The sequence below is a fragment of the Xiphophorus maculatus genome, chromosome 14 (genome assembly GCF_002775205.1).
Source record: "Xiphophorus maculatus strain JP 163 A chromosome 14, X_maculatus-5.0-male, whole genome shotgun sequence".
NCBI lineage: Eukaryota > Metazoa > Chordata > Actinopteri > Cyprinodontiformes > Poeciliidae > Xiphophorus > Xiphophorus maculatus.
Window position 1 is genome coordinate 23,810,797 of NC_036456.1, and position 26,023 is coordinate 23,836,819.

A 26,023-nucleotide genomic window follows, 5' to 3' on the forward strand; every position below is an offset into this window, starting at 1 on the left:
TGTTTAAAGAGCATGGATACATTTCCTTCTATATTTGTAAAACTATGTTATGAAAAACCACTGAATTTCTAAGCCATTTGTAAGAAAGAAATACATCAAAAAAATTATTTCTGGTATTTTCAGTATCGCTGTAAAGATTCATTGCAATTACATCACAATAAACTGAAAAACTGCTAAAAGCAGGTTTTATTAAATCATATTATTGAAATGGCTCCCAATACAAGTTATGGGCTATTTAAATTATAACTTGTTGCTTTATTTTTAAACCTTTTTTTAGTTTTGTCATGTCCTGGATGACTGAGAACCAACAGGTAGATAGAAATTAATGTCTGGGAAGTATCATAATTTAAACATAACACTTAAAGCACCAGGGTTTATAAATAAAAATATTCAGATTTTATTTTGTGGTTTTAAAGGCTTTACGTTGAAGACAGTGAGAAATAAAGGGATAGCTTTCTGTTTTTTCTGTCTGTTCTCTCTTCTCAGCTCAAACGCATGTCGGTCACTCCTCAGCCCCTCCCTCCCACTTCAGCGGCTCTAAGGGAGCCTGTGCCGCTGTTGATCCTCCTACAAGTTGGAAGGAACCATTGCTCTAATAACGGTGGTGGTGGGGGGGGGGGGGGGGCCTAAAAATGTATTCGTATTTTCTTAGATGAATGGCCGATTTATTTAATTCTTTGTTTCTTTTGCCTTTTCATATTGATCTTGTTTAAATGCAAACTTTATTCACTTTTTTTTGGGGTGGGGGGCAATTCTAGACTTTTCCAAGATTGGGGAGGTCCGGACTCACCCCCATCCCCCGCCAGCCCTCTGGGATTTACGCCTATGGGTGAGCCGGAAAAGCAACGTTTCTTTTCTTGAAATCAAACATCAAGTAAAGTCCGTTTAGCGTTTCCACCACTGTTCAGTTCTTTCCGAAGATTTCTTGGTTCCTACTTTCTAACAGATGAGAAATCTTTGTGATCGTTATCATCTCTGTGCAGCAAAAGGCAAGAGCTGACAAGTCAGGTGGCTGAGAAAGGGGGAAAAGCTAGATTTGGCTTCTGGAGTGACTCACTTGTTTTCTTTGGAAGAAATTAAACTTCAGAGACTCTCACTGCTATTCAGAGCTGCAATGGAGCAGCCAGGATATCAAATGGATTCTGTGAAGTTCTCCTGTTCCATCTGTTTGGATCTACTGAAGGATCCAGTGACTATTCCCTGTGGACACAGTTACTGTATGAACTGCATTAAAACACACTGGGATGAAGAAGTTCTGAGGAAAATCTACAGCTGCCCTCAGTGCAGGAAAGAGTTCATACCAAAGCCTGCTCTGGAGAAAAACATCATGTTAGCTGATTTAGTGGAGGATCTGAAGAAGACTGGACTCCAAGCTGCTCCAGCTGATCACTGCTATGCTGGACCTGAAGATGTGGCCTGTGATGTCTGCACTGGGAGGAAGATGAAAGCTGTCAAGTCCTGTTTATCTTGTTCAGCTTCTTATTGTAAGAATCATCTCCAACCTCACTACTGTGATCCACCATTACAGAAGCACAAACTGGTGAGCCCGTCCAAGAATCTCCAACAGAACATCTGCTCTTGTCATGATGAAGTGATGGAGATCTTCTGTCGTACTGATCAGCAGTGTATCTGTTATCTCTGCTTAATGGATGAACATAAAGACCATGAAACAGTCCCAGCTGCAGCAGAAAGAGCTGAGAAGCAGAAGAAGCTCCAGAAGAGTCGGCAACAAATAATGCAAAGACTCCTGGAACGAGAGAAAGATGTGAAGCTGCTTCAACAGGAGGTGGAGGCCATCAATGTCTCTGCTGATAAAGCAGTGGAGGACAGTGAGAAGATCTTCACTGAGATGATCCGTCTCCTCCAGAAAAGAAGCTCTGATGTGAAGCAGCAGATCAGATCCCAGCAGGAAACTGAAGTGAGTCGAGTCAAAGATGTTCAGGAGAAGCTGGAGCAGGAGATCACTGAGCTGAAGAGGAAAGACGCTGAGCTGGAGCAGCTCTCACACACAGAGGATCACAACCAGTTTCTCCTCAACTACCCCTCACTGCCAGCACTCAGTGAGTCTACACACTCATCCAGCATCAACATCCGTCCTCTGAGACACTTTGAGGACGTGGCAGCAGCTGTGTCAGAGCTCAGAAATAAACTACAGGACATCCTGAGAGACACATGGACAAACATCGAACTGGCAATTACTGATGTGGATGTATTGTTGTCAGAACCAGAACCAAAGACCAGAGCTGGATTGTTAAAATATTCAACCGAAATCGCTCTGGATCCAAATACAGTAAATATAAATTTGTTATTATCTGAGTGGAACAGAAAAGTAATTGTGGGTGACATACAGCATTCTTATCCTCACCATCCAGACAGATTCAATGACTGTTTTCAGGTTCTGAGCAGAGAGAGTCTGACTGGACGTTGTTATTGGGAGGTGGAGTGGAAAGGAGGTGTAGTTGATGTAGCAGTTTCATACAAAAACATCAGCAGAGCAGGATGGTCAAAGGAATGTTTATTTGGATTCAATGACAAATCTTGGTCTTTGCGATGTGACAGAAACATTTCTGCATTTTTGCATAACAACATTAAAACTCCAGTACCAGGTCCAGTTTCCTCCAGAATAGGAGTGTACCTGGATCACAGAGCAGGTATTCTGTCTTTCTACAGCGTCTCTGAAACCATGACTCTCCTCCACAGAGTCCAGACCAGATTCACTCAGCTGCTACATGCTGGAGTTGGACTCTGTAATGATAAGTCCTCTGCTGAGGTGATGAAACCTAAATAGTCAGGTGGTTAAAATGTGTATCTTAGTTTTAGTCTCTCTAGTCTCCATCATTGTTGTCGTTTCGTCACTGGTCAGAGATCAGCTGTCTTCATGGAACTACTTCCTCATCTTGTTTGTTGTTTTGTTAATTTTGTTGTTTGTTTGGGTGCTTCCCCTTCCAGTTTCTGTTCAGCCATGGTGACTATCACTGCTTAGGAGGATTTTGATTCACCTAAGCTAATTACATTTACATGTATTACTTTATCAGAACAAATGGTTGTTAAAATCCACACAGCAAATTCAAAAGTGTTTTGGTGTGAGTACGGATGAAAACTGTAAGCACCATCATCATCATCATCATCATGATAATCATTTTGATCATCTATTAGTGTAAAACTAAAAGTTTTATACTGAAAATCTTTCATTTTTTAATGAAAGATTTGATTCACACATTACAACTGTCTGAACTGTGCAGACAGTTTATAAAAAATAAGAAATTTTCTTTAATTTTGATTTCTGAAATTTCTGTAAAAACTGAAATAAATATTTCCTCATCAAATGCATGAAATGTTGTCCACCTGTGTAACTGCATTGGTGCAGGTTAGAAGATCCAATATTGTTTGCCCTCAGGTCTAAATTACCACATCAACATTCTACAGTTCCCGCTGTCTTGATGTTTTACCCTCACTTTTCTTTAGAAAGTCCTGCCTGTCATTGCAAATGAACTGATCCAAATAGTAAACTCATCGCTCTCATCAGGTGTTTTTCCCTAGCCTTTGAAAACAGCAGTAATCAAACCAATGATAATAAAGAACAGTATGGACAAATCACTACTGCAGAATTACTGCATTCTTCAGCAAAGTTATTGAAAAAGCTGTTTAAGCAGTTAAATAGCTTCCTAATGATAACCAACCGCTTTGACTCCTCCCAGTCTGGCTTCTGGTCTCACCACAGTACTGAGGTTGGCCTCGTCAAAGTGTTAACGATATTCAAATAAACACAGACTTTTGACAGTGTCAAAAGCTGTGGAAGAACCACAGTCCATGGTTCGTCCACAGCTTTTGACACTGTTGATCATGACATTTTACCAAAATGACTGGTAAGTTGGGTCGGGATACTGTATGTTTCTTCACAGAAAACAGAGCTGTTTCAATCCGTAATTATTATTCAAGTTGTTCAAATATTCACTTCAGCACCCATTCAGGAAATGGTGATACAACAACAAAGTTTAATGTCTTTGTGAGTAATGCAATAAAATATTTAGAAATAGTAACCAAGCCATGGTTTATAAATAAGCTGCTTAATTCATGTATTAGTCCTGGTCCAATAACCTTTACCCTGGTTTCTCTGCCATATACTGGCATCTAGTGTTAGTTTACAGGTACTACACAAAACTTATGTTAATAGAACTTCAGCATGAATTTGGCTTTACAGAAACTAAATAAATTATTTACCAGGAGATCCAGCACAAAGAAATAGGTCTGCAGTACCAGATTAGTTATGTTGATTGCCTAGATGCCAGATAAATCCTCAAGATTACATGACAAGTCTTTTTGACCGAGACAATTATCCTAAATATATGCATATTTTTTCGAGATACATAATCTGTGCCAGCCCATTTAGGGCATTGGAGTACTCACTGTGATCAATTTTGCTCTGTTTTGAGCCAGAGAATCCACTTCCTGACCCCCATCTGAATTTCATGCATAAGCCGGGTCACGTGTTTGCAACCCAGCAAATACAGTCTACGTTATGCTGTATCAATATTGTATACAGTATATTCTTAATCACATAAAAGACAAATGGTAATTTATGTTCAAAGAAAAATAATGTCTCAACCTCAATCAATGTCTCTACAGCACATGTAACAGTGGGAGTTCAGGGTGAACCAGACTTTATAAAAAGTCCCATTTTCCAAGTCAAGAGTCTCAAATCTGTAACGACTGAAATTAATATTTCCTCATTAAGGGCATGAAAAAGGTAACCAATGGTAGGTCATCTATAACATTGCAAAGGTGCAGTTTAGAAAATCCTGTGTTTTTTGTTCTCAGGTCTAATTTACCACACAGACATTTAACAATTATTTTGTTATTTTATTTTCCAGCATGTAAGAAACTATCAGTCTGTGTTATATTGTTGCAGAATTTGACATAGTGAGATATTCACCACATCAAGAAAAACAAACAGTTATTCATGCTAAACAAAACTTGTTAGTGTGAAATTAATGAAGGAATCAAATAAAAGCAAAGCTGATCTTTTCTTGTCTATTTTAATTATTGTAAAAGGTTAAAAAAAAGAGCATAATTTATCATAGGTTTTGTCTAGTACTGTAAATTAACAGTAGATGGCAGTATAAGGCAAAGAAACCAGGGTAAAGGTTATTGGACCAGGACTAATACTAATTAAGGAGCTTATTAATAAACCATGGCTAGGTTACTATTTCTAAATATTGTATTGTATTATTCACAAACATATTAAACTTTGTTGTTGTATCACTGTTTCCAGAATGGGTGCTGAAGTGAATATTTGAACAACTTGAATAATTGTGAATTGAAACAGCTCTATTTTCTGTGAAGAAACATACAGTATAACCATATTTCGGCAAAAGAATCAATGGCATTGTGGTCTAACTGGTTGAGTGGTGGACAACACCTGGATACGTAAACGTTAATACATGTATCCAGTATTTTATCTCTCTGTTGGACATTGTATATTATTATAAAGTTTGGGAGAAAATTGGAAATTTTACATCTGTTAAAATCCCCCATTAGAACAACTAGGTTTTCCCTGAAGTAGTGTTGTGTCTTATTGTATCTATCAGTTATGAACTCAGCTGTTAAAGTGCAGTCTGGTCCAGGCACATAAACCAGGACAGCAGTGATCTGTCTGAACTCCTGAGAGTGGAAGGACACAGTGAAGATGTCATAAAGTTTGGCACTGTCGGTTTCAAAAACCGTGACATAATCCAGTAGCTACTACTGAAATGTTCAAATTAACTGTTAAATGTTTAACTGACTGAATTTTCAGCATGAAACATGCAGGTTTGGTTAATTTGACCTCTTACCTAGGCAACACATTTTTTTGTAAAATTCAATCATCTAATGTAAAAACTTGCTCAAGGAAAACACTTATAAATCTTTACTGTGCAACAAACATTTTACTCTTGCAGAGTTGGGAAATGTTTCACATAGATGAATAATATTATTATTGGTAAATTAATTTGTGGAAGTAAAGATGCATGAAAAAATAAATGGAACATTAAATATGGTTAAATGGAGGCCAATTTCAGTCTGAATAGAAATATTTCAAAAGCTCAACATGAAGTGACAAATTTAACTGCAATCTGAAGCCTTAAGAAATCCCCTCCCAAGAAAAACCTTCTGATAAGCTCCTCCCTTTTATCCAACACAGAGATAAGCTCTGCTGCTGCATTTCTGGTTTTTCCCGTTTCATCTGAAAGCGTTAGTATCAATAGGATCCTTGAGCTGAGCACACAAACTGCTGCAGATCAGTAACAACTTGGTGTTTGGCTTCTTGTGAGACATATCTACAGAGGGAAAAGAAACTACAGACATTCAGTGTTGTTGAGAAGTGAAATGGCTCAAAGAGGAAATCAGATGGATTCGGGAAAATTCTCCTGTTCCGTTTGTTTGGATGTACTGAAGGATCCGGTGACTATTCCCTGTGGACACAGCTACTGCATGGACTGCATTAAAGACCACTGGGATGGAGAAGATCAGATGAAAATCCCCAGCTGCCCTCAATGTAGGAAAGGTTTCATACCGAAACCTATCCTCGTGAAAAACATCATGTTATCAGAGTTGGTGGAAGATTTGAAGAAGACTGGATTTCACGCTGCTCCAGCTGATCACTGTTATGCTGGATCTGATGATGTGGCCTGTGATGTCTGCACTGGGAGGAAGATGAAAGCTGTCAAGTCCTGTCTGGTCTGTTTGGTTTCTTATTGTGAGAATCACCTCAAATCTCACTATGATGTCCCTGGACTGAAGAAACACATGTTGGTGAATCCCTCCAAGAATCTCCAACAGAACATCTGCTCTCGTCATGATGAGGTGATGAAGATCTTCTGTCGTACTGATCAGCAGTGTATCTGTTATCTCTGCTTAATGAATGAACATAAAGGCCATGAAACAGTCCCAGCTGCAGCAGAAAGGGCTGAGAAGCAGAAGGAGCTCCAGGAGAGTCGACAACAAATCCATCAGAGAATCCAGGACCAAGAGAAAGATGTGAAGCTGCTTCAACAGGAGGTGGAGGCCATCAATGTCTCTGCTGATAAAGCAGTGGAGGACAGTGAGGAGATCTTCACTGAGCTGATCCGTCTCCTCCAGGAAAGAAGCTCTGATGTGAAGCAGCAGATCAGATCCCAGCAGGAAACTGAAGTGAGTCGAGTCAAAGATGTTCAGGAGAAGCTGGAGCAGGAGATCACTGAGCTGAAGAGGAAAGACGCTGAGCTGGAGCAGCTCTCACACACAGAGGATCACACCCAGTTTCTCCTCAACTACCCCTCACTGCCAGCACTCAGTGAGTCTACACACTCATCCAGCATCAACATCCGTCCTCTGAGACACTTTGAGGACGTGACAGCAGCTGTGTCAGAGCTCAGAGACAAAGTACAGGATGTACTGAGAGACCCATCAAAAAACATATCACTGGAAATAAATGATATGAATGTTTTAGTACCAGAACCAAAGAGCAGAGCTGGATTCTTAAAATATTCAAGAGAAATCACTCTGGATCCAAACACAGTACACAGTAGGCTGTTGTTATCTGATGGGAACAGAAAAGTAACTAGAATGGAACAACAACAGTCTTATCCTGATCATCCAGACAGATTCACTTATTATGCTCAGGTTCTGAGTAGAGAGAGTCTGACTGGACGTTGTTACTGGGAGGTGGAGTGGACAGGAGAAGGGAAAACAACAGTTCATGTAGCAGTTTCATACAAGAACATCAGCAAAGCAGGAAGATCAAGTGAATGTTCACTTGGACTTGATGACAAATCTTGGGCATTATCTTGCAACACAAACAGTTACACATTTTATCACAACAACATTGAAACTCCAGTATCAGGTCCAGTTTCCTCCAGAATAGGAGTGTACCTGGATCACAGAGCAGGTATTCTGTCTTTCTACAGCATTTCTGAAACCATGACTCTCCTCCACAGAGTCCAGACAAGATTCACTCAGCCTCTATATGCTGGAGCTTGGATTTTAGATGATGGATCCTCTGTTGACTTCAATAAACCTAAATAGTCAGCATTGATCAAATGTCATTGTGTTTGATATACCTTTTAGTTTCCGATTCTTTAGTCTCCATCATTGCTGCTTAGAACTCATTGTTGCCATTTCAGACTAAATGTTGTTCAGATGCATGTACAGGTGAGCTGATGGAAATTGTAATCATCATCATCAGTCAGGATATTATTCTATTGAATAAATATTACATTCCGGCTCAACTTGACTGTGTTTAACTTTACTTCTGAAATGCTGTCAGCACCTCTTGACAGGAGGATTCTACTCTACTTAATATTACTACAATAAAGTTAACATGTTTCATGTTTGTACAGGGAAAACATAAATCCAACTAGAAGAATATACAAAATGAATTTTAAAGTAATTATTACAATGAAGAGCAGTTGTCTTTAATCCTGAATAGTAATGGCTCTTGAAAACATTGAACAAATGCTTTGACTGGTAGAATAACGCAATGTTGTCTAACTTGAGATGTTGTTAAACAGTGAAAATTGAAAAAAAAAAAAAGACTTGAAAAATTTGTTGTCTTAGTGGGATATGAAAATATAAGTTGACTTTTTCAATCTGTTGTTCCCACTCCTTAAAATTGTACATGGTGTGACCACCTGGAAACCCTCTAGCAGAGGGGTCAACCACACTTGAGGCCAAGTCTGACCATCCCAATTTCAGTGCACATAATTGTTGATCTTCTGGTAACCCCTAAGGACCTTTCCCCAAAACTGATTGGGCCCAGGAGTTGACTACAAAGGCATGAGTGGACTTGTAAAGCTGCACCTGGTATAATGGCATTGGACCCTCCCTAATCCCACTCTCTCACTCCAAAAACTTGATTCATTTCCCCTAACACTAGTTATCAATTATGAACTCAGCTGATAAACAGTAGTCTGGCCCACACAAAATAACGGGGGTCAAAGGATACAGTCAAGATCTCATACTGTTTGGGACAGTCAGTTTCACAAAATGTGATATTATTTGCAAAGCTGCTTGATAAATCTGTTACAGTATGATTCATATTTTCAGTGTGAGGTGTGCTTTTTTTAATGATTTAATATTTTCACGCAACAGAAAGATATAGCTCAGAGGCCTCAAATGTAAAAACATTCTCAAGTAAATAATTTACTAACAGCTATACTACACAACAAATATTTTACAACTGCAGAGTTGGTAAATTTACTCACACAAATTAATATCAATACTGCTTGCAATGCATGCAAATTGTAGGACCAATTCTGAATATATAAATGATAATAACACTGATTATGGTCAACTGGAGGCCAAAGTGAGTGTCTCAAATAAAAAGTTTTAAAAGGCATAAAGTAAAGTGAGAAATGCAGCAGCAATCAGAAGTCTTTGGAAATCCTCTGCTGCTCCCAACAACACCAGCTGTTAAGTTCCTCTCTTCCACTGAACACAAAGTTCAGCACTGCCGCTGCATTTTCTGGTTCTTGATGTTTCACTTGTCCGAAAGCTTTAGTATTGGTAGAACCACTGAGCCGACCAGACACACTACTGTAGATCAGGAAGCAACAACCTGGTACTTAGGTTCTTATGGGAGACATCTACAGGAGGAACATAAACAAGAGACATGAAGTGTTGTGGAGAAGTGAAATGGCTCAGAGAAGAAATTAGATGTTTTCTGGTAAATATTCTTGTTCCATCTGTTTGGATCTACTGAAGGATCTGGTTACTATTCCCTGTGGACACAGCTACTGTATGTACTGTATTAAATACCACTGGGATGGAGAAGACCAGAGTAATATCCACAGCTGCCCTCAGTGCAGACAGACCTTCATACTGAGGCCTGTCCTGGTGAAAAACATCATGCTATCAGAACATCAGGTTATCAGAGTTAGTGGAGGATTTAGTGGAGTGAACGAGATTCCCACTGTCCCTAACTCCCATCCAGCGAAACCACAGCCAAGGGAACGGGCTTGGCAGAATCAGCGGGGAAAGAAGACCCTGTTGAGCTTGACTCTAGTCTAGCATTGTGAAGAGACATGAGAGGCGTAGGATAAGTGGGAGGCTCCGGCCGCTGGTGAAAGCCACTACTCTTATGTTGTGGTTATGTAGTGGTAGTCGTCAGGTCCAGCATCGTCAGTGCTCGACCTGACGATGTGGCCTGTGATGTCTGCACTGGGAGGAAGATGAAAGCTGTCAAGTCCTGTCTGGTCTGTTTGGTTTCTTATTGTGAGAATCACCTCAAATCTCACTATGATGTCCCTGGACTGAAGAAACACATGTTGGTGAATCCCTCTAAGAATCTTCAAAAGAACATCTGCTCTCGTCATGATGAGGTGATGAAGATCTTCTGTCGTACCAATCAACAGTGTATCTGTTATCTCTGCACTATGGATGAACATAAAGGCCATGAAACAGTCCCAGCTGCAGCAGAAAGAGCTGAGAAGCAGAAGAAGCTCCAGGAGAATCGACAACAAATCCATCAGAGAATCCAGGACCAAGAGAAAGATGTGAAGCTGCTTCAACAGGAGGTGGAGGCCATCAATGTCTCTGCTGATAAAGCAGTGGAGGACAGTGAGAAGATCTTCACTGAGCTGATCCGTCTCCTCCAGGAAAGAAGCTCTGATGTGAAGCAGCAGATCAGATCCCAGCAGGAAACTGAAGTGAGTCGAGTCAAAGATGTTCAGGAGAAGCTGGAGCAGGAGATCACTGGTTCAATCAGATTGAAATTCACAAATATGGTGCTGGGGCTTGTAATGTGAAGCAATAGCCTTTCTGTGACCTTTGACCTCCAGGTGGAAGGGGTCAAAAGTAAAAACAAAAAAACTTTTGTGAATAATAACTCTAGAGCGGTATACCCTTCTGGAAACTTATTTGCTGTGACACATTCTCTAACAACTTCAACCCCCATGCTGAAACGTAAATGGGTGTTGAAGAATACAGTCAAGTTCTCATGATATTCAGAGCGGTCAGCTTCACAGATCCCGATGTTGGTTGTCAAGCTGTTGTCAACAAACATGCATAATCTGCCTCTGACACTTAGAAAACACTTTCTTTTTACAACTTTTTGTAACATGTAAGTAGTACCTCTAAACACTAGATGGTAGTAAAAGACAGAAACCAGGGTAAAGGTTTCTAAAGCTGGAACTTATTCAAAATATGAATGAAACAGCTTATCTGTAAACCGGGGCTTTGTTTTTACTGTTTTTTTTAATAAAAAAGGGATCTACAGACACATTAACCTTCTTGCTGTATCATTGTTGCCTGAGTGGGTGAAGAACCAAAGTTTTAAATGATTAGAACAACTGTGGACTAAACACTTTCATTTCCAGGGAAGAAAGATCCAGTATAACCAGTTCAACCACTCAAAAACAGAGTCAGGTTCAAACAGCCCATTTCCTGGTTCTTCCCCTTAAACAATCTGAAAGACAAAGGATCAGAATATTCAGCGTCAGGTAAAGCTCAGGAGCACAGCAAATAGAAAAGACGAGGATTTGGCTGCTTCTGTCACACTTTAATTTGATTTGAAAGATTCCAGTGTTACTCGGAACTGAAATGGAGCAGCCAGGAAATCAGATGGATTCCATAACATTCTCCTGTTCCATCTGTTTGGATCAACTGAAGAATCCGGTGACTATTCCCTGTGGACACAGCTACTGCATGAACTGCATTAAAGACTTCTGGGATGGAGACGATCAGAGGGGAATCTACAGCTGCCCTCAGTGCAGACAGAAATCCAAACTGAGACCTGTCTTGGTGAAAAATGTGCTGTTAGCAGAGTTGGTGGAGGATCTGAAGAAAACTGGACTCCAAGCTGCTCCAGCTGATCACTGCTATGCTGGACCTGAAGATGTGGCCTGTGACGTCTGCACTGGGAGGAAGATGAAAGCTGTCAAGTCCTGTCTGGTGTGTTTAGTTTCTTACTGTCAGACTCATATTAAACATCACTATGAGGTGCCTGCACTGAAAAAACACCAACTTTTCAACCCCTCCAAGAAACTCCATGAGAGCCTCAGTTCTCTTCATGATGACATGATGAAGATCTTAATGAATGAATTTGAAACAGTCTCGGCTGCAGCAGAAAGAGCTGAGAAGCAGAAGAAGCTCCAGGAGAGTCGACAACAAATCCAGCAGAGAATCCAGGACCAAGAGAAAGATGTGAAGCTGCTTCAACAGGAGGTGGAGGCCATCAATGTCTCTGCTGATAAAGCAGTGGAGGACAGTGAGAAGATCTTCACTGAGCTGATCCGTCTCCTCCAGAAAAGAAGCTCTGATGTGAAGCAGCAGATCAGATCCCAGCAGGAAACTGAAGTGAGTCGAGTCAAAGATGTTCAGGAGAAGCTGGAGCAGGAGATCACTGAGCTGAAGAGGAAAGATGCTGAGCTGGAGCAGCTCTCACACACAGAGGATCACAACCAGTTTCTCCTCAACTACCCCTCACTGCCAGCACTCAGTGAGTCTACACACTCATCCAGCATCAACATCCGTCCTCTGAGACACTTTGAGGACGTGACAGCAGCTGTGTCAGAGCTCACAGACAAACTACAGGACATCCTGAGAGACTCATGGACAAACATCTCTCAGAAATTCAGTGAGGTTGATGTTCTACTGTCAGAACCAGAACCAAAGACCAGAGATGAATTCTTAAAATATTCAACAGAAATAACTCTGGATCCAAACTCAGCACACACACATCTGTTATTAACTGAGGGGAACAAAAAAGTAACAATAATGAAACAACAACAATCTTTCTCTCATCATCCTGACAGATTTACATTTTATGATCAAGTTTTGGGCATCCAGAGTCTGACTGGACGTTGTTACTGGGAGGTGGAGTGGAGAGCTGAAGCAATCCATGTTGCTGTTTCCTACAAGGACATCAGCAGAGACGGGACTTCAGATGAATGTGTGTTTGGATTCAATGACAAATCTTGGGTGTTAAGTTGTTACACAAAGGGTTATACATCTTTACACAACAGAGTTAAAACTCCAGTACCAGGTCCAGTTTCCTCCAGAATAGGAGTGTACCTGGACCACAGAGCAGGTATTCTCTCTTTCTACAACGTCTCTGGAACCATGACTCTCCTCCACAGAGTCCAGACCAGATTCACTCAGCCTCTATATGCTGGGGTCCGACTTTTTGATCTGGGAGACTGTGCAGAGTTCAAAATAGCCAAGTAGAAGAGCAACTCAACGAATCGCAACAAAATACTTAGCTATGATACAGAATGAAAGATAACTTTCAATAGATTATGTACATTTTCATTTACTTTTAAACAGTAGAAAAGAGAAAAACTTCAACAATATTTCTGCTTTGAAATATTCACATCTGCTCCTATGTCAGTGTTAATGTAGATTTTGAAATGTGTGTAAAAATTAATTGTTCTTAAATAGGCTACATGAATTATATAAAGTACTATGTCTTACTCAAATATTCTTGTTCAAATTTAACAGGTTAGAATTTATGATTCATATTTTCAGTATGTCAAATATTTTTTCTTATTTCCTCCAATGTGTACAAATGATTTGAAGACGTTTTTCATTTTAGTAAATTTATACTTTAATCAAATATTTTCTTGTTGCTTTATACTTTTCCAACTGTAATGCTAATAAAAGTCTCCACAGAAAGTAATGAGTCTCCACCTTGTTTACCACTCATCTACCTGCTAAAGTACAGACACCACTTCAACATTTCACATTACAACCAGCTGTAAAATTAGCATGTTAGTTATTGCAGATAAAAATTGTCATGTAAAGTTAGATAGCATGCTAGCTATAGCTAATAAATTAGCTATAGCTAGTAACAGAATGTTAGCTAAAGGAGGCTAATGCAGCCATTAACTTCTTACTTTTCTTTCACATAGAAGGCTCTCCTAGACCAGTTCTGGTTCTCCTGGAGGTTTATTGCCTTTATGAGTTTTCCTGTTTGCTGTCACTACATATATGCTCAGAGAGATTTCTGCAAACCCAGCAGCACAATGCAATCAACAGTCTGGTTGCTAAATGCTCATTAATGAGAAGTTATTGCTGCAAGTCAGTGGCTTGATGTAATCTGTTGTGTTTTCTTAGAAAGAAACGTTTTTAACTAGTAAGTTGAAGTTGACTGGTTGGATGGACTTTTTATGTGTTATTTAGTAAGAGCAATGCTGTATAAAAATAAATATACAGAAAATGGTCAACTGGAGACCAAAGTCTGAAGTAAAATGTTTAAAACGCAAGAAATGGCGTGAGAAATGCAGCAGCAGTCTGAAGTCTTTGCAGATAATTTGCCCCTCCCAACCGCAGCTCCGGTTAAACTCCTCCCTTGTGTTCAACACCGAGTTCAGCTCTGCTGCTGCATTTCCTGGTTCTTTTGGGTCACTCCTCTGAAAGCTTTAAGATCAGTAGAATCACTGAGTTTATCGCACAAACTGCTGCAGACCAGTAAGTAACAAACTGGAGTTTAACTGCATATAGGATATATCAGGAAGAAAAACCTGAGACATTCAGAGTTAGTGAGAAGGGAAAAACTCAGAGAGGAATCAGATCTGTTTGGATCTACTGAAGGATCTGGTGACTATTACCTGTGAACACAATTACCGCATTAACTTTAATAATAATAATAACAACAATAATAATAATAATCAATTTTATTGATAATGCACTTCATATTTACTGAAATCTTCAGTAAATATGTTCAACAATCAAATGCAAATAAAAATGCTAGTATAATAAAATATAACAGGAACCTTACAGATTAAGTATTAAAACAGGATGTTTTGTTTAAAGGGAGAACATGGAAAAACACTTTATACAAAGAAAAATCTGTGTATTTCAGTTGAGGTACAGGGCAGGAAACAGCCCAGTTGATTATGTTGTGGGTGCAAATCCTGGGAATATGAAGAAGGTTCATGTTAGAGGAATGGAGAGTGAATGATGACATTCAAGAGTGAGGAGATCTTTTAAAGAGTAACTAAATTAAAACTTAACATTTTTTGCAGAGAAGCTGTATAAATTGGGCCTTAAGTTGACTATTTTTGTTATTGTGCAAATTGTACTCTTATCATTGCAACTTGTTTAATTCTGCAATAGTTTGCGAAAAAACATCTCAGTGCTGCCCTCTTTGGTTGAACAGTTGCTACTGCAGTTAAATTTTCCTGTTGGTTACAAACAGTACAGCTTGGTTGATGTTTGTCACACAGCACTGCATTTGGTTATTAAGCCATCTAACTAACCATCTAACTTGCACCAACTGCTTCAGGTTTCTCCTAACCCTAAACCTGCCATCGTCATGATGAGGTGATGAAGATCCTCCGTCGTACTGATCATCAGTGTATCTGTTATCTCTGCACTATGGCTGAATTTAAAGGTCATGAACCAGTCCCAGCTACAGCAGAACCAGAACCCAGAATATCTAAGGAAATGTTTGAAAATGAAAAATTTATCATCAACCAAAGTACAGAAAAAATATCTGTTTACATCTGTGGGGGTGGGTGCATTTACATCCGAAACAAAAACCTTTGTTTATATCCTAAACAAAAACTTTTGTTTTGGATGTAAACAAAGTACTTTACATCCTAAAATACAAAAACCTACTTTTGTTTATTTGCTGGCTGGTGATTTTCCCATAAGCTAAATGGGAAGCTAAAGTTACATTTGACTAGATGACTAAATAAAGATAACAAAAATAAACAGACTTTCAAACAGCTAAGTGTCACTGAAATGTTTCTCAAAAATACCAGAAACGAAGCAAATATTGTCGCTTCACCTACTACTGCTTAGGAACTGACCGTCAGGTGCAATGCTGCGTTTTCTATATGCCGAGTGCATCCCACGCATGTGTCCCGTATTTATGTGGGTCAGGTGCATCATGTTGGTTTTGTGCACCACACGCATGATGTGCTTTGGGGAATGTGGTTGCATTCATGTTGATCAGGTGCGCTGGCAGCTTTTGTTCGTGTCCTCCCATAATATCCTGCAGGCTTCTCCGGCCTCACACACTCTTCCTCTGTTTCTCTTTCATCGCCACTCATAATGTCCCTTTGGTCTTGAGCTTGTTATCCTTTTCATCACGCAGAGGTCCAGATTTTTGAAACCCACTGAAAAAAGCCATATATTAACTGCATCCTTCTGGTCAAAAAGGGAGAAAATCGTAGCGACTGAAAACTACAGTTTTATGTTTCTTTATTAGTGGATTTCTAGAACAGTCTAGAATTTATTTATTGTGTATAATTTCCTAAATGTTCTGTCTATAATCTTTGCTTAACTGCCTCATTTATAATTTGACCTTGCAATGGATTCTCTGTCTCGGATAATTTCAATCTACTCTGCAAATAAAAATCTTATAAATTGTTTCTTAGTGACCTAATGGGTTGAAGAACTCATATTTATTTCTTTAATTAAAATAGAAAAGGGAGAGCCTTAAGATAAGCCCATAATCAAATTAAAGTTGAAGTTTATACGTTTGTGTTTCCTATAGAAAACCAACAAGTTTAGCAGGTTAAAAACATCATGACACGTATTTCAAGCATGAAATCTGTGTTGTTTGCCTTCCTCGGGCAACACAAATAAAAGTGTCCAAAACTTTTTCAATACTTCATTAGATCAGACCCCAAGTTACATAAAGAAATGAGGTAAATACTGTATGTTTAACAGTCAAGTATTAAGATTGAAGATGAAGTTGGTACCAGTGTATGCTAATGTTGCAGATTTAAAATGATCTTTCACCTGGATTGAAATATGGCATGACACCACTCCCATTTTGAAAAAAAGGCAGTTTAACAGTTTATTTCCTGGTTCTTTCATTTAAACCTCAGACACAGTCCAACCGACTGCATTGTGAAGTTGAGGAGTCGACAAATCAACCTGCTGAAGTTCAGTGAGAAAGACACAAATTCTGGTTTGGTTTATTTTACAGCACATCTATTTGCAAAAAAGGAAAGGATTACTACCGACGTTCAAAGGTGAAATGGCACAGAGACAAAATCAGACAGCGTCAGCTAAATACTCCTGTTCCATCTGTTTGGATCTACTGAAGGATCCGGTGACTATTCCCTGTGGACACAGTTACTGTATGAACTGTATTAAAAGCCACTGGGATGGAGAAGATCAGAGGAAAATTCACAGCTGCCCTAAGTGCAGGAAAGAGTTCATACCAAGGCCTGTCCTGGAGAAAAACATCATGTTAGCTGATTTGGTGGAGGATCTGAAGAAGACTGGACTCCAAGCTGCTCCAGCTGATCACTGCTATGCTGGACCTAAAGATGTGGCCTGTGATGTCTGCACTGGGAGGAAGATGAAAGCTGTCAAGTCCTGTCTGGTCTGTATGGCTTCTTATTGCCAAAATCACCTTCAACCTCACTATGAATCACCTACGTTTAAAAAACATAATCTGGTTGAAGCGTCTACTAAACTTCTGCAGAACATCTGTTCTCGTCATGATGAGGTGATGAAGATCTTCTGTCGAACTGATCAGCAGTGTATCTGTTATCTCTGCACTATGGATGAACATAAAGGCCATGAAACAGTCCCAGCTGCAGCAGAAAGAGCTGAGAAGCAGAAGGAGCTCCAGGAGAGTCGACAACAAATCCATCAGAGAATCCAGGACCAAGAGAAAGATGTGAAGCTGCTTCAACAGGAGGTGGAGGCCATCAATGTCTCTGCTGATAAAGCAGTGGAGGACAGTGAGAAGATCTTCACTGATCTGATCCGTCTCCTCCAGAAAAGAAGCTCTGATGTGAAGCAGCAGATCAGATCCCAGCAGGAAACTGAAGTGAGTCGAGTCAAAGATGTTCAGGAGAAGCTGGAGCAGGAGATCACTGAGCTGAAGAGGAAAGACGCTGAGCTGGAGCAGCTCTCACACACAGAGGATCACAACCAGTTTCTCCTCAACTACCCCTCACTGCCAGCACTCAGTGAGTCTACACACTCATCCAGCATCAACATCCGTCCTCTGAGGCACTTTGAGGACGTGGCAGCAGCTGTGTCAGAGCTCAGAGACATAATGCAGGACGTCCTGAGAGACTCATGGAGAAACATAGAACTGAAGGTCACTAAAGTGGATGTTATACTGTCAGAACCAGAACCAAAGAGCAGAGATGAATTCTTAAAATATTCACAAAAAGTCACTCTGGATCCAAACACAGCACACAGGAAGCTGTTTTTATCAGATGGAAATAGAAAAGTAACATCAAAACTTCCCTCATCTTCTGTATTGCGGTATCATTTCAGTGATCCAGACAGATTCACTGATTATAATCAGGTTCTGAGTAGAGAGAGTCTGACTGGACATTGTTATTGGGAGGTGGAGAGGAGAGGAGGAAGAGTTGCTGTAGCAGTTTCATACAAGAACATCAGCAGAGAAGGAAGGTCAGATAAGTGTGCATTTGGATTTAATAACAAATCTTGGTCATTATATTGCAACAGAAACATTTACACTTTTCATCACAACAACATTGAAACTCCAGTATCAGGTCCAGTTTCCTCCAGGATAGGAGTGTACCTGGATCACAAAGCAGGTATTCTGTCCTTCTACAGCGTCTCTGAAACCATGACTCTCCTCCACAGAGTCCAGACCAGATTCACTCAGCCGCTACACGCTGGGATCCGGCTGTTTGATGAGGCAGATTTTGCTGAGTTCATTAAAGTCAAATAGAGTCAGAACAGCATAAATGAACCAGTGACATACTCACACCTAGGGACTGCGGGAGGAAGCCGGAGTACCCAAAGAGAACTCACGCATGCACAGGGAGAAAATGCAAAATCCATGCAGAAAGACCCTGGGGTGGGAATTGAACCCAGGACCTTCTTGCTGCAAGACAACAATGCTACCAACTGCACCACTGTGCAGCCCACATGATAAAACTAAACACAGAAAATATCCAACGTTGACCTGGGCGGAGATTTTAGCAAGACAGGACACATAACTCTGAAGGAAAGCTCATTAATGCAAGAGTAACAGAGAGAAAACTGGTTTAACACGTTATAATTATATAACTTCTTTCCCCATGCAACCTTCAAGAAAATTAATCATAATATCAAAGTGATTCTAAATACTGAAATGCATTTTACTGCATTTGAATCTATCTGAATGGATTGATTATGTAGTTCTAAGTCTGTTTGTCTTTTAAAAAGTACCTTAAGAAATTTGTTGTAAGTTTCCCCAATTATAAAGCAATGAATAAAATGAAATTAAAAGGATGAATGTGACCTAGTGATTTTAAGGCAGCAGGTATGTAATTTTCCATCAATACCTCTTCATTAACCACTACCTTATCATGGAGTTCACTCTGCAACAACAACCTCTGTCCTCCAGAGTACTAATAACAGCAATAAAAGCCACTCCCATCTGTCAGTTAAACAGAAGGGAGTGGCTGATAGCAGCTCCAGCAAAGGTACGTGTGACATGTTCATTTCCCTAAAGGAAGAGTCACACAGTATTACTGAAACTCTGCAGCAGAAAGATCAGATGGATTCTGCTAAATTAACTTGTTGTATTTGTTTGGATCTCCTGAAGAGTCCGGCGACTATTCCCTGTGGACACAGCTACTGTATGAACTGCATCAAATCTTGCTGGGATCGGGAAGATCGGAAAGGAGTCTACAGCTGCCCTCAGTGCAGGAAAAAGTTCACAATGAGGCCTGGCCTGGTGAAAAACATTGTGTTAGCAGACTTGGTGGAGGATCTTAAGAAGACTGGACTACAAGCGGCTCCGGCTGATCACTACTATGCTGGACCTGAAGATGTGGCCTGTGATGTCTGCAGTGGGAGGAAGATGAAAGCTGTAAAGTCCTGTCTGGTCTGCTTAGCCTCGTTTTGTGAGAAACACATCCAACCTCATTATGAGTCTTTTACTTTTAGTAAACATAAACTTGTTGAAGTTTCAGCAAAGCCCCAGCAGAACTTCAGCTCTCGTCATGATGAGGTGAGGAAGATTTTATTTGATAAATATAAAAGAGATCCAAATGCAGCAGAAAGGACAGAGAAGCCAGAGTTTGAAGTAATGCGACAACAACTCAAGCAGAGACTTCAGAACCGAGAGAAAGATGTGAAACTGCTTCCGCAGAAGATGAGAGGCATCAGCGTCTCTGATGATAAAGCAGAGGAGGACAGTGAGGCGTCACTTCCCTCCTCGGACAAAAAGAGGGTGAAGAGCAGACCTTTATCAGTGCCGTTACCTCCTGGTCCAGACCCAGTCCCAGTTGGTGGTGTAGCTCCAAACATGAAGAAATTGATCAAAATCTTCAACAAAGACAAACCAGCACCTGTTCCCACCTCCACTCCAACAAAGATTTGTGGGAAATGTGGCAAGGATTTGTCCAGCACTCAGCCAGCTTTGAAGGCAATGGGCAAAGCCTTCCACCCCAGCTGTTTCTGCTGCATGAGCTGTCACCGCCCCTTGCAGGGCATGCAGTTTTATGACAAGGAAGGCTCACCAGAATGTAAACGTTGCTATGTGACTTCCCTGGCTTCCTGCTCTCAATGTGGAGAGAAAATCACTGACCATATCCTGAAGGCCATGGGAAAGTGCTTCCATGTCCGATGCTTCCTGTGCAGCACCTGCTCCTGCACACTGGATGGACTCCCATTTATTGCAGGTGAAGACAACAAGCCCTACTGCGTACAGGATTACCACAAGCATTTCTCTCCTCAGTGTGAAACCTGTAAAGAACCCATTGTTCTGGCTCCGGGCAGTGAGGAAAGGGTAAAACTGGTGGCTCTGGGAAAGAACTACCACATCGAGTGTTACCAATGTGAGGACTGTGCTCATCCATTTTCATCTGAAGTAGATAAATATCAAGGTTATCCTCTGGATGGCAGGTTTCTGTGTATTAAGTGTCACACTAAGAGAACCAGGAAGTGATTGACTGATGCAGGATCTTTGGGTTGGACTAAATTTAAAAGCATCTGTATTCATTGAATTCCTAATTTCCCTTCACAATTATTTTTGATAACTTCATACAAGTTTTGCAATGAATTAATACATGTTTGTTGCAGATCTCATATAAGTCTTCCAACCAAGTTTGTTGTTAAAAATACATCATGTTTTAATGCACTTAGTAGATTGTTGAATACAAATACTTGTTTTCAAAAACACATAGTCAAATTCAACAATATGTGTTCAGATGAGGCTCATTTGTCTCATTAAAAGTACCATTTTGACAATAATCTTTAATTTGGTGTTAGACGTACTTTTCATTAAGTCCATATTTCTGTATTAGAATGTTTGTTTTGCCTGATATAATATTCTAATCTTAAATGTTATGTTTTTTGTTAGCTGTAAGCATAAAATCATCATGATCAATAAAAATCAAGGTTTGAAAAAATCATTCTGTGAGTAATTAACAACAGTTAGAGAACTGAAAATTATACTAAGAGTATTGCAGCATATTTTTGTTGGTCATCAAAAAGACCAACTAGATGAATATACGGGTTCTGGTACTTAGAGTGACAAAATAATGAAGAAAAAATAAACTTGAATATAAAATACATATTTCAGCAGAAGAAACTGACATCCAAATATGAGTTTTACACAACATAAAATTCTTTAAACCAAGACAGCAGCAGCTGGTGGTGTAGACAAGCTAAAGCAGTGCAACATACTTCCAGTAGAAATGCCTTTTACTTGATCTGTAACATTAACACACACAAATGATTTTGTAAGATAAATACAACAAAGCCTGAAAACTGACTGAATACTTCTGGAGATAGCAGGTGAAAGTGAGATAAATGTATGTTTCTACTGTAAACTTAAACTTGACTTTGACCTGTCGTAAAGCAAACAGAGAGAACCACTCCCTTCTCTGCAACACAAAGTTCAGATCTGACAGTCTGACAAGTTATTTCCTGGTTCCTCCCATTTAAAGGTGAGGGCTTGGTAGAATTGCTGTACTGTAAAGAGCAGGAACTGACAACTGGTGAGTACGCAGAGCAGTGAGGAATAAACATGGATTCATCTAAATACTCTTGCTCCATCTGTTTGGATCTACTGAAGGATCCGGTGACTATTCCTTGTGGACACAGTTACTGTATGAACTGTATTAAAGACTGCTGGGATGGAGAAGATCAGAGAAAAATCAATAGCTGCCCTCAGTGCAGGAAAGAGTTCATACCAAGGCCTAACCTGGAGAAAAACATCATGCTGTCAGAATTGGTGGAGGATCTGAAGAAGACTGGACTCCAAACTGCACCAGCTGTCTACTGCTATGCTGGACCTGAAGATGTGGCCTGTGATGTCTGCACTGGGAGGAAGATGAAAGCTGTCAAGTCCTGTCTGGTCTGTATGGCTTCTTATTGCCAAAATCACCTTCAACCTCACTATGAATCACCTACGTTTAAAAAACATAATCTGGTTGAAGCGTCTACTAAACTTCTGCAGAACATCTGTTCTCGTCATGATGAGGTGATGAAGATCTTCTGTCGAACTGATCAGCAGTGTATCTGTTATCTCTGCACTATGGATGAACATAAAGGCCATGAAACAGTCCCAGCTGCAGCAGAAAGAGCTGAGAAGCAGAAGGAGCTCCAGGAGAGTCGACAACAAATCCAGCAGAGAATCCAGGACCAAGAGAAAGATGTGAAGCTGCTTCAACAGGAGGTGGAGGCCATCAATGTCTCTGCTGATAAAGCAGTGGAGGACAGTGAGAAGATCTTCACTGATCTGATCCGTCTCCTCCAGAAAAGAAGCTCTGATGTGAAGCAGCAGATCAGATCCCAGCAGGAAACTGAAGTGAGTCGAGTCAAAGATGTTCAGGAGAAGCTGGAGCAGGAGATCACTGAGCTGAAGAGGAAAGACGCTGAGCTGGAGCAGCTCTCACACACAGAGGATCACAACCAGTTTCTCCTCAACTACCCCTCACTGCCAGCACTCAGTGAGTCTACACACTCATCCAGCATCAACATCCGTCCTCTGAGACACTTTGAGGACATGACAGCAGCTGTGTCAGAGCTCAGAGACAAACTACAGGACGTCCTGAGAGACACATGGACAAACATCTTACTGGCAATCACTACGGTTGAGGTTTTGTTGTCAGAACCAGAACCAAAGACCAGAGCTGGTTTCCTGATATATTCACAAGAAATAACTTTGGATCCAAATACAGCACATCAAAGTTTGGCACTGCTTCAGAGAAACAGAAAAGTATCATTAAGGCATCAGCCTTATCCTGATCATCCAGAAAGATTCACTGGCTGGTCTCAGGTCCTGAGCAGAGAGAGTCTGACTGGACGTTGTTACTGGGAGGTGGAGTGGAGTCAGGGAGGAGTTGAAGTAGCAGTTTCATACAAGAATATCAGTAGAACAGGAAGATTAGATGAATCTAAGCTTGGATTTAATGACAAATCTTGGGCACTACGTTGTGGCAGTGAATGTTGCACATTCTGGCACAACAAAGTAAGTACTTCCATTAAAAGTCCAGTTTCCTCCAGACTAGGAGTGTACCTGGATCACAAAGCAGGTATTCTGTCTTTCTACAGCGTCTCTGAAACCATGACTCTCCTCCACAGAGTCCAGACCAGATTCACTCAGCCTCTACATGCTGGGATTTGGCTGTTTAATCAAGGAACTGCTGAGTTTATCACGGTTAAATAGAGTAACTGAACATACATAACAAAACTTTTTTCTAGTCAAACTAACAGCTCAAAACAGTTTAACACTAAGTATCCATGCACCCAAAGTCACACTGAGAAGCTGGAATTAAATCCACAATTTTTCTAAGTTACCTTTAGCTCCAACATGACATCTGTTCTAGTCCTGATGACATGATGACAGGGCAATGCAGTTAATATTCATGAATTTCATATAAAGATCATTACACAAAAATGTTAAAATGTAAAAACACTTAAGGACATTCTAATTGTCATTTTTAATTGACTGGACTATGCAGACACTTAAGGCAAAAATATATACACTTTTATCTGTAAATTTGGTGTCAGAACAATGAGGGCAGGAGTTGTGTAAATGTTCATTTTTTTGTCTGTCATGTCACTGATTCTTAAGTACACAAATTGAATTCTATCTTTTCCACAAAAAGCACTTCAGTATCCTTTTTACCAAACACAAATGCAAGTCAGTGAATGCAACTGGTCTGCTGATGTGGGTCAAAACTTCCAGATTCATAAGCCACAATGTGTTTTTGACACACTGCAGTTTTGAACCATTAGTCTCACACACAGGTGGTGCAGGTAAATCCCCAGCCTCTGTTGTGCTGGATATTTATTTAAAGGAGGAAAAGGAGTTTTATCTTTTCACTTTTGCCAAATATATGCTCATCATGAAGGATTGCTAAAAAAATCACGTCAGCTAACTTAATTAACTGAAATTAACTGCAATGTTTTGTAACTGCAATGTTTGTAAGATTGGACTGAATATGAATCGGAATCCGTTTTGTAACTTGCCTTAAGATTTGTTGTGAATCAGTGCTATTTTATTAAACTGAATTAAATTGACTGATGTGTGTAGAGTGTGAAGGAAACATAGCCTATATGGGTGCCATCTATTTCTGCTGTACTAGATGATATCAAGATAATATAGCTAAACATTGAGATGATATGAGGGTTTATTAATATATTTTCTTGAGAAAGTATTTAAAAGTTACAATGAGATTATGCTTCCTGCTGTTTCCAGGAAATGTTTTAAAAAGCAGTATGCATTTTATCTCTCACCGCTGCCTTTTTTATTGATTAAATAAACTTCTAAATACTAGCTTATGGATAAAACTACAGGTCCTAATTTAAATACAAAATTTTTATTTTAGAGACAAAATTCAGAGTAAATTGAAATTAGTGTTCTACCAAAATTTAAAGATTATTTAAATAGATTTCACTGAACTGCAGTGGTGTTCTGGAGCAGCAGGCTTGCTATTCTCTCCTTTTTAACAACATTCAGACACAGGTTATTATTGCATTAATGTGGCCAGCCTTTGATCCTGAATAAACTCTTAATTTAGTAAATAAGGAGGCCATTTCCAGATACACTTTTTGTAGCGTAAAACAGTCCTGGGACATGAAGGCAACCAGCTTACTGTGTTATGTCTGAAGTGCTGCAACAGGACAGGTGGAAACAGAAAAAGACAAATTGACAGCTAGTGCTGAAACTGGCAGGATGGATATTGTAAAAACTATATTTGCCAATGCAAACAGTAATTTTTCTCTGTCTGTCTCTGACGCCTGCCCCTTTCTCAGCACTGCTTCTTGTTTGTGACTCACCCTGACTGAATCTAGCTGAGCAACTTGTCATGCTGCAGCAAGCGAAACCAGAGAAAGGGGAAGGACTTGGAGTTCTCTTACAGATAAGCATAAAATTTGCTGCAAGTATTTAAGAGGTGTTTTAACTACTGTGGTAACAGCAATAATAATTAATTTAAGCATCTTTTCAAAGGAAAAAAGATTATCACAGGGAAATCCCTCAGACAAATCCATGGCACAGACAAGGGGCAAGTCCAGACACATCTCTGCAAAAGGCGGTTGATGTTTGCTAAAACCTGAATCCAGGGCGACACCAAGATGTGTAACTTATTGCTTACCATGTGGTTTCGGATCTCTGAGGTTTGGAAGAGGGGTGTGTAATTATTAAAACTGACTGTGCAACAAAGGACTGGCTTAGACTATGAATAACTATAGTCTACATAGCTACATAATTGCATAGGAAAATTATTAACATGTTTTCTAAATCCCAACTAGATTTACAGCTAATTTTATTTCAGAAATATTAAATACTTAAAGACTATTAAATTTAGCAAAAAGTTATCTACTTTTTCCAAGAACACAGATGAGAATTTAAAACCTCACGCTTCTTTCTGTGACAGTTTATAGCTCTGAGGTCTGACTCAGAGAGGCAAACGTTTGATATGAGGAACCTGAAACTTGGGAAACCGTGTTGATGGAAGCTGACAAGGTAAAGCGAGGAAATCTGATGGATTCTGCAAAATGATTTTCTATTTAAGTGGATCCTTATGTTCCCTTAATACATTATCTATGATCCCAGGAATTGAATCAGAGACATCGTTTCTGTTAGGAGAATCTATAATTCAAAGTTTCCTTCTGCAAA

General features: G+C 39.9%; 3 protein-coding genes across 5 annotated transcripts; all 3 read left to right on the plus strand.

Annotated features, from left to right (window-relative positions):
• The first annotated feature begins 706 nt into the window (after window positions 1-706).
• Window positions 707-24,423, plus strand: LOC102222754 (tripartite motif-containing protein 16-like). 3 transcript variants are annotated; one of them, XM_023346954.1, is made up of 2 exons: window positions 707-2,651; window positions 23,433-24,423. In XM_023346954.1, the coding sequence occupies exons 1-2, from the start codon at window positions 1,115-1,117 to the stop codon at window positions 23,564-23,566; spliced, it is 1,671 nt and encodes a 556-aa protein (XP_023202722.1). In that variant the 5' UTR covers window positions 707-1,114; the 3' UTR covers window positions 23,567-24,423. The 3 variants fall into 3 exon arrangements, with proteins under 3 accessions (XP_023202722.1, XP_023202721.1, XP_023202724.1); XM_023346953.1 differs by lacking the exon at window positions 707-2,651 and adding an exon at window positions 6,165-7,903; XM_023346956.1 differs by lacking the exon at window positions 707-2,651 and adding an exon at window positions 11,403-13,026 and having other exon boundaries at window positions 23,417-24,423.
• On the plus strand, window positions 16,794-18,742 carry LOC102225413 (tripartite motif-containing protein 16-like). Its single transcript, XM_014475501.2, has one exon. The coding sequence runs from the start codon at window positions 16,946-16,948 to the stop codon at window positions 18,629-18,631; it is 1,686 nt and encodes a 561-aa protein (XP_014330987.2). The 5' UTR covers window positions 16,794-16,945; the 3' UTR covers window positions 18,632-18,742.
• LOC106700286 (zyxin-like) lies at window positions 18,785-21,927 on the plus strand. Its single transcript, XM_023346977.1, has one exon. The coding sequence runs from the start codon at window positions 19,382-19,384 to the stop codon at window positions 20,837-20,839; it is 1,458 nt and encodes a 485-aa protein (XP_023202745.1). The 5' UTR covers window positions 18,785-19,381; the 3' UTR covers window positions 20,840-21,927.
• Window positions 24,424-26,023: the final 1,600 nt, after the last annotated feature.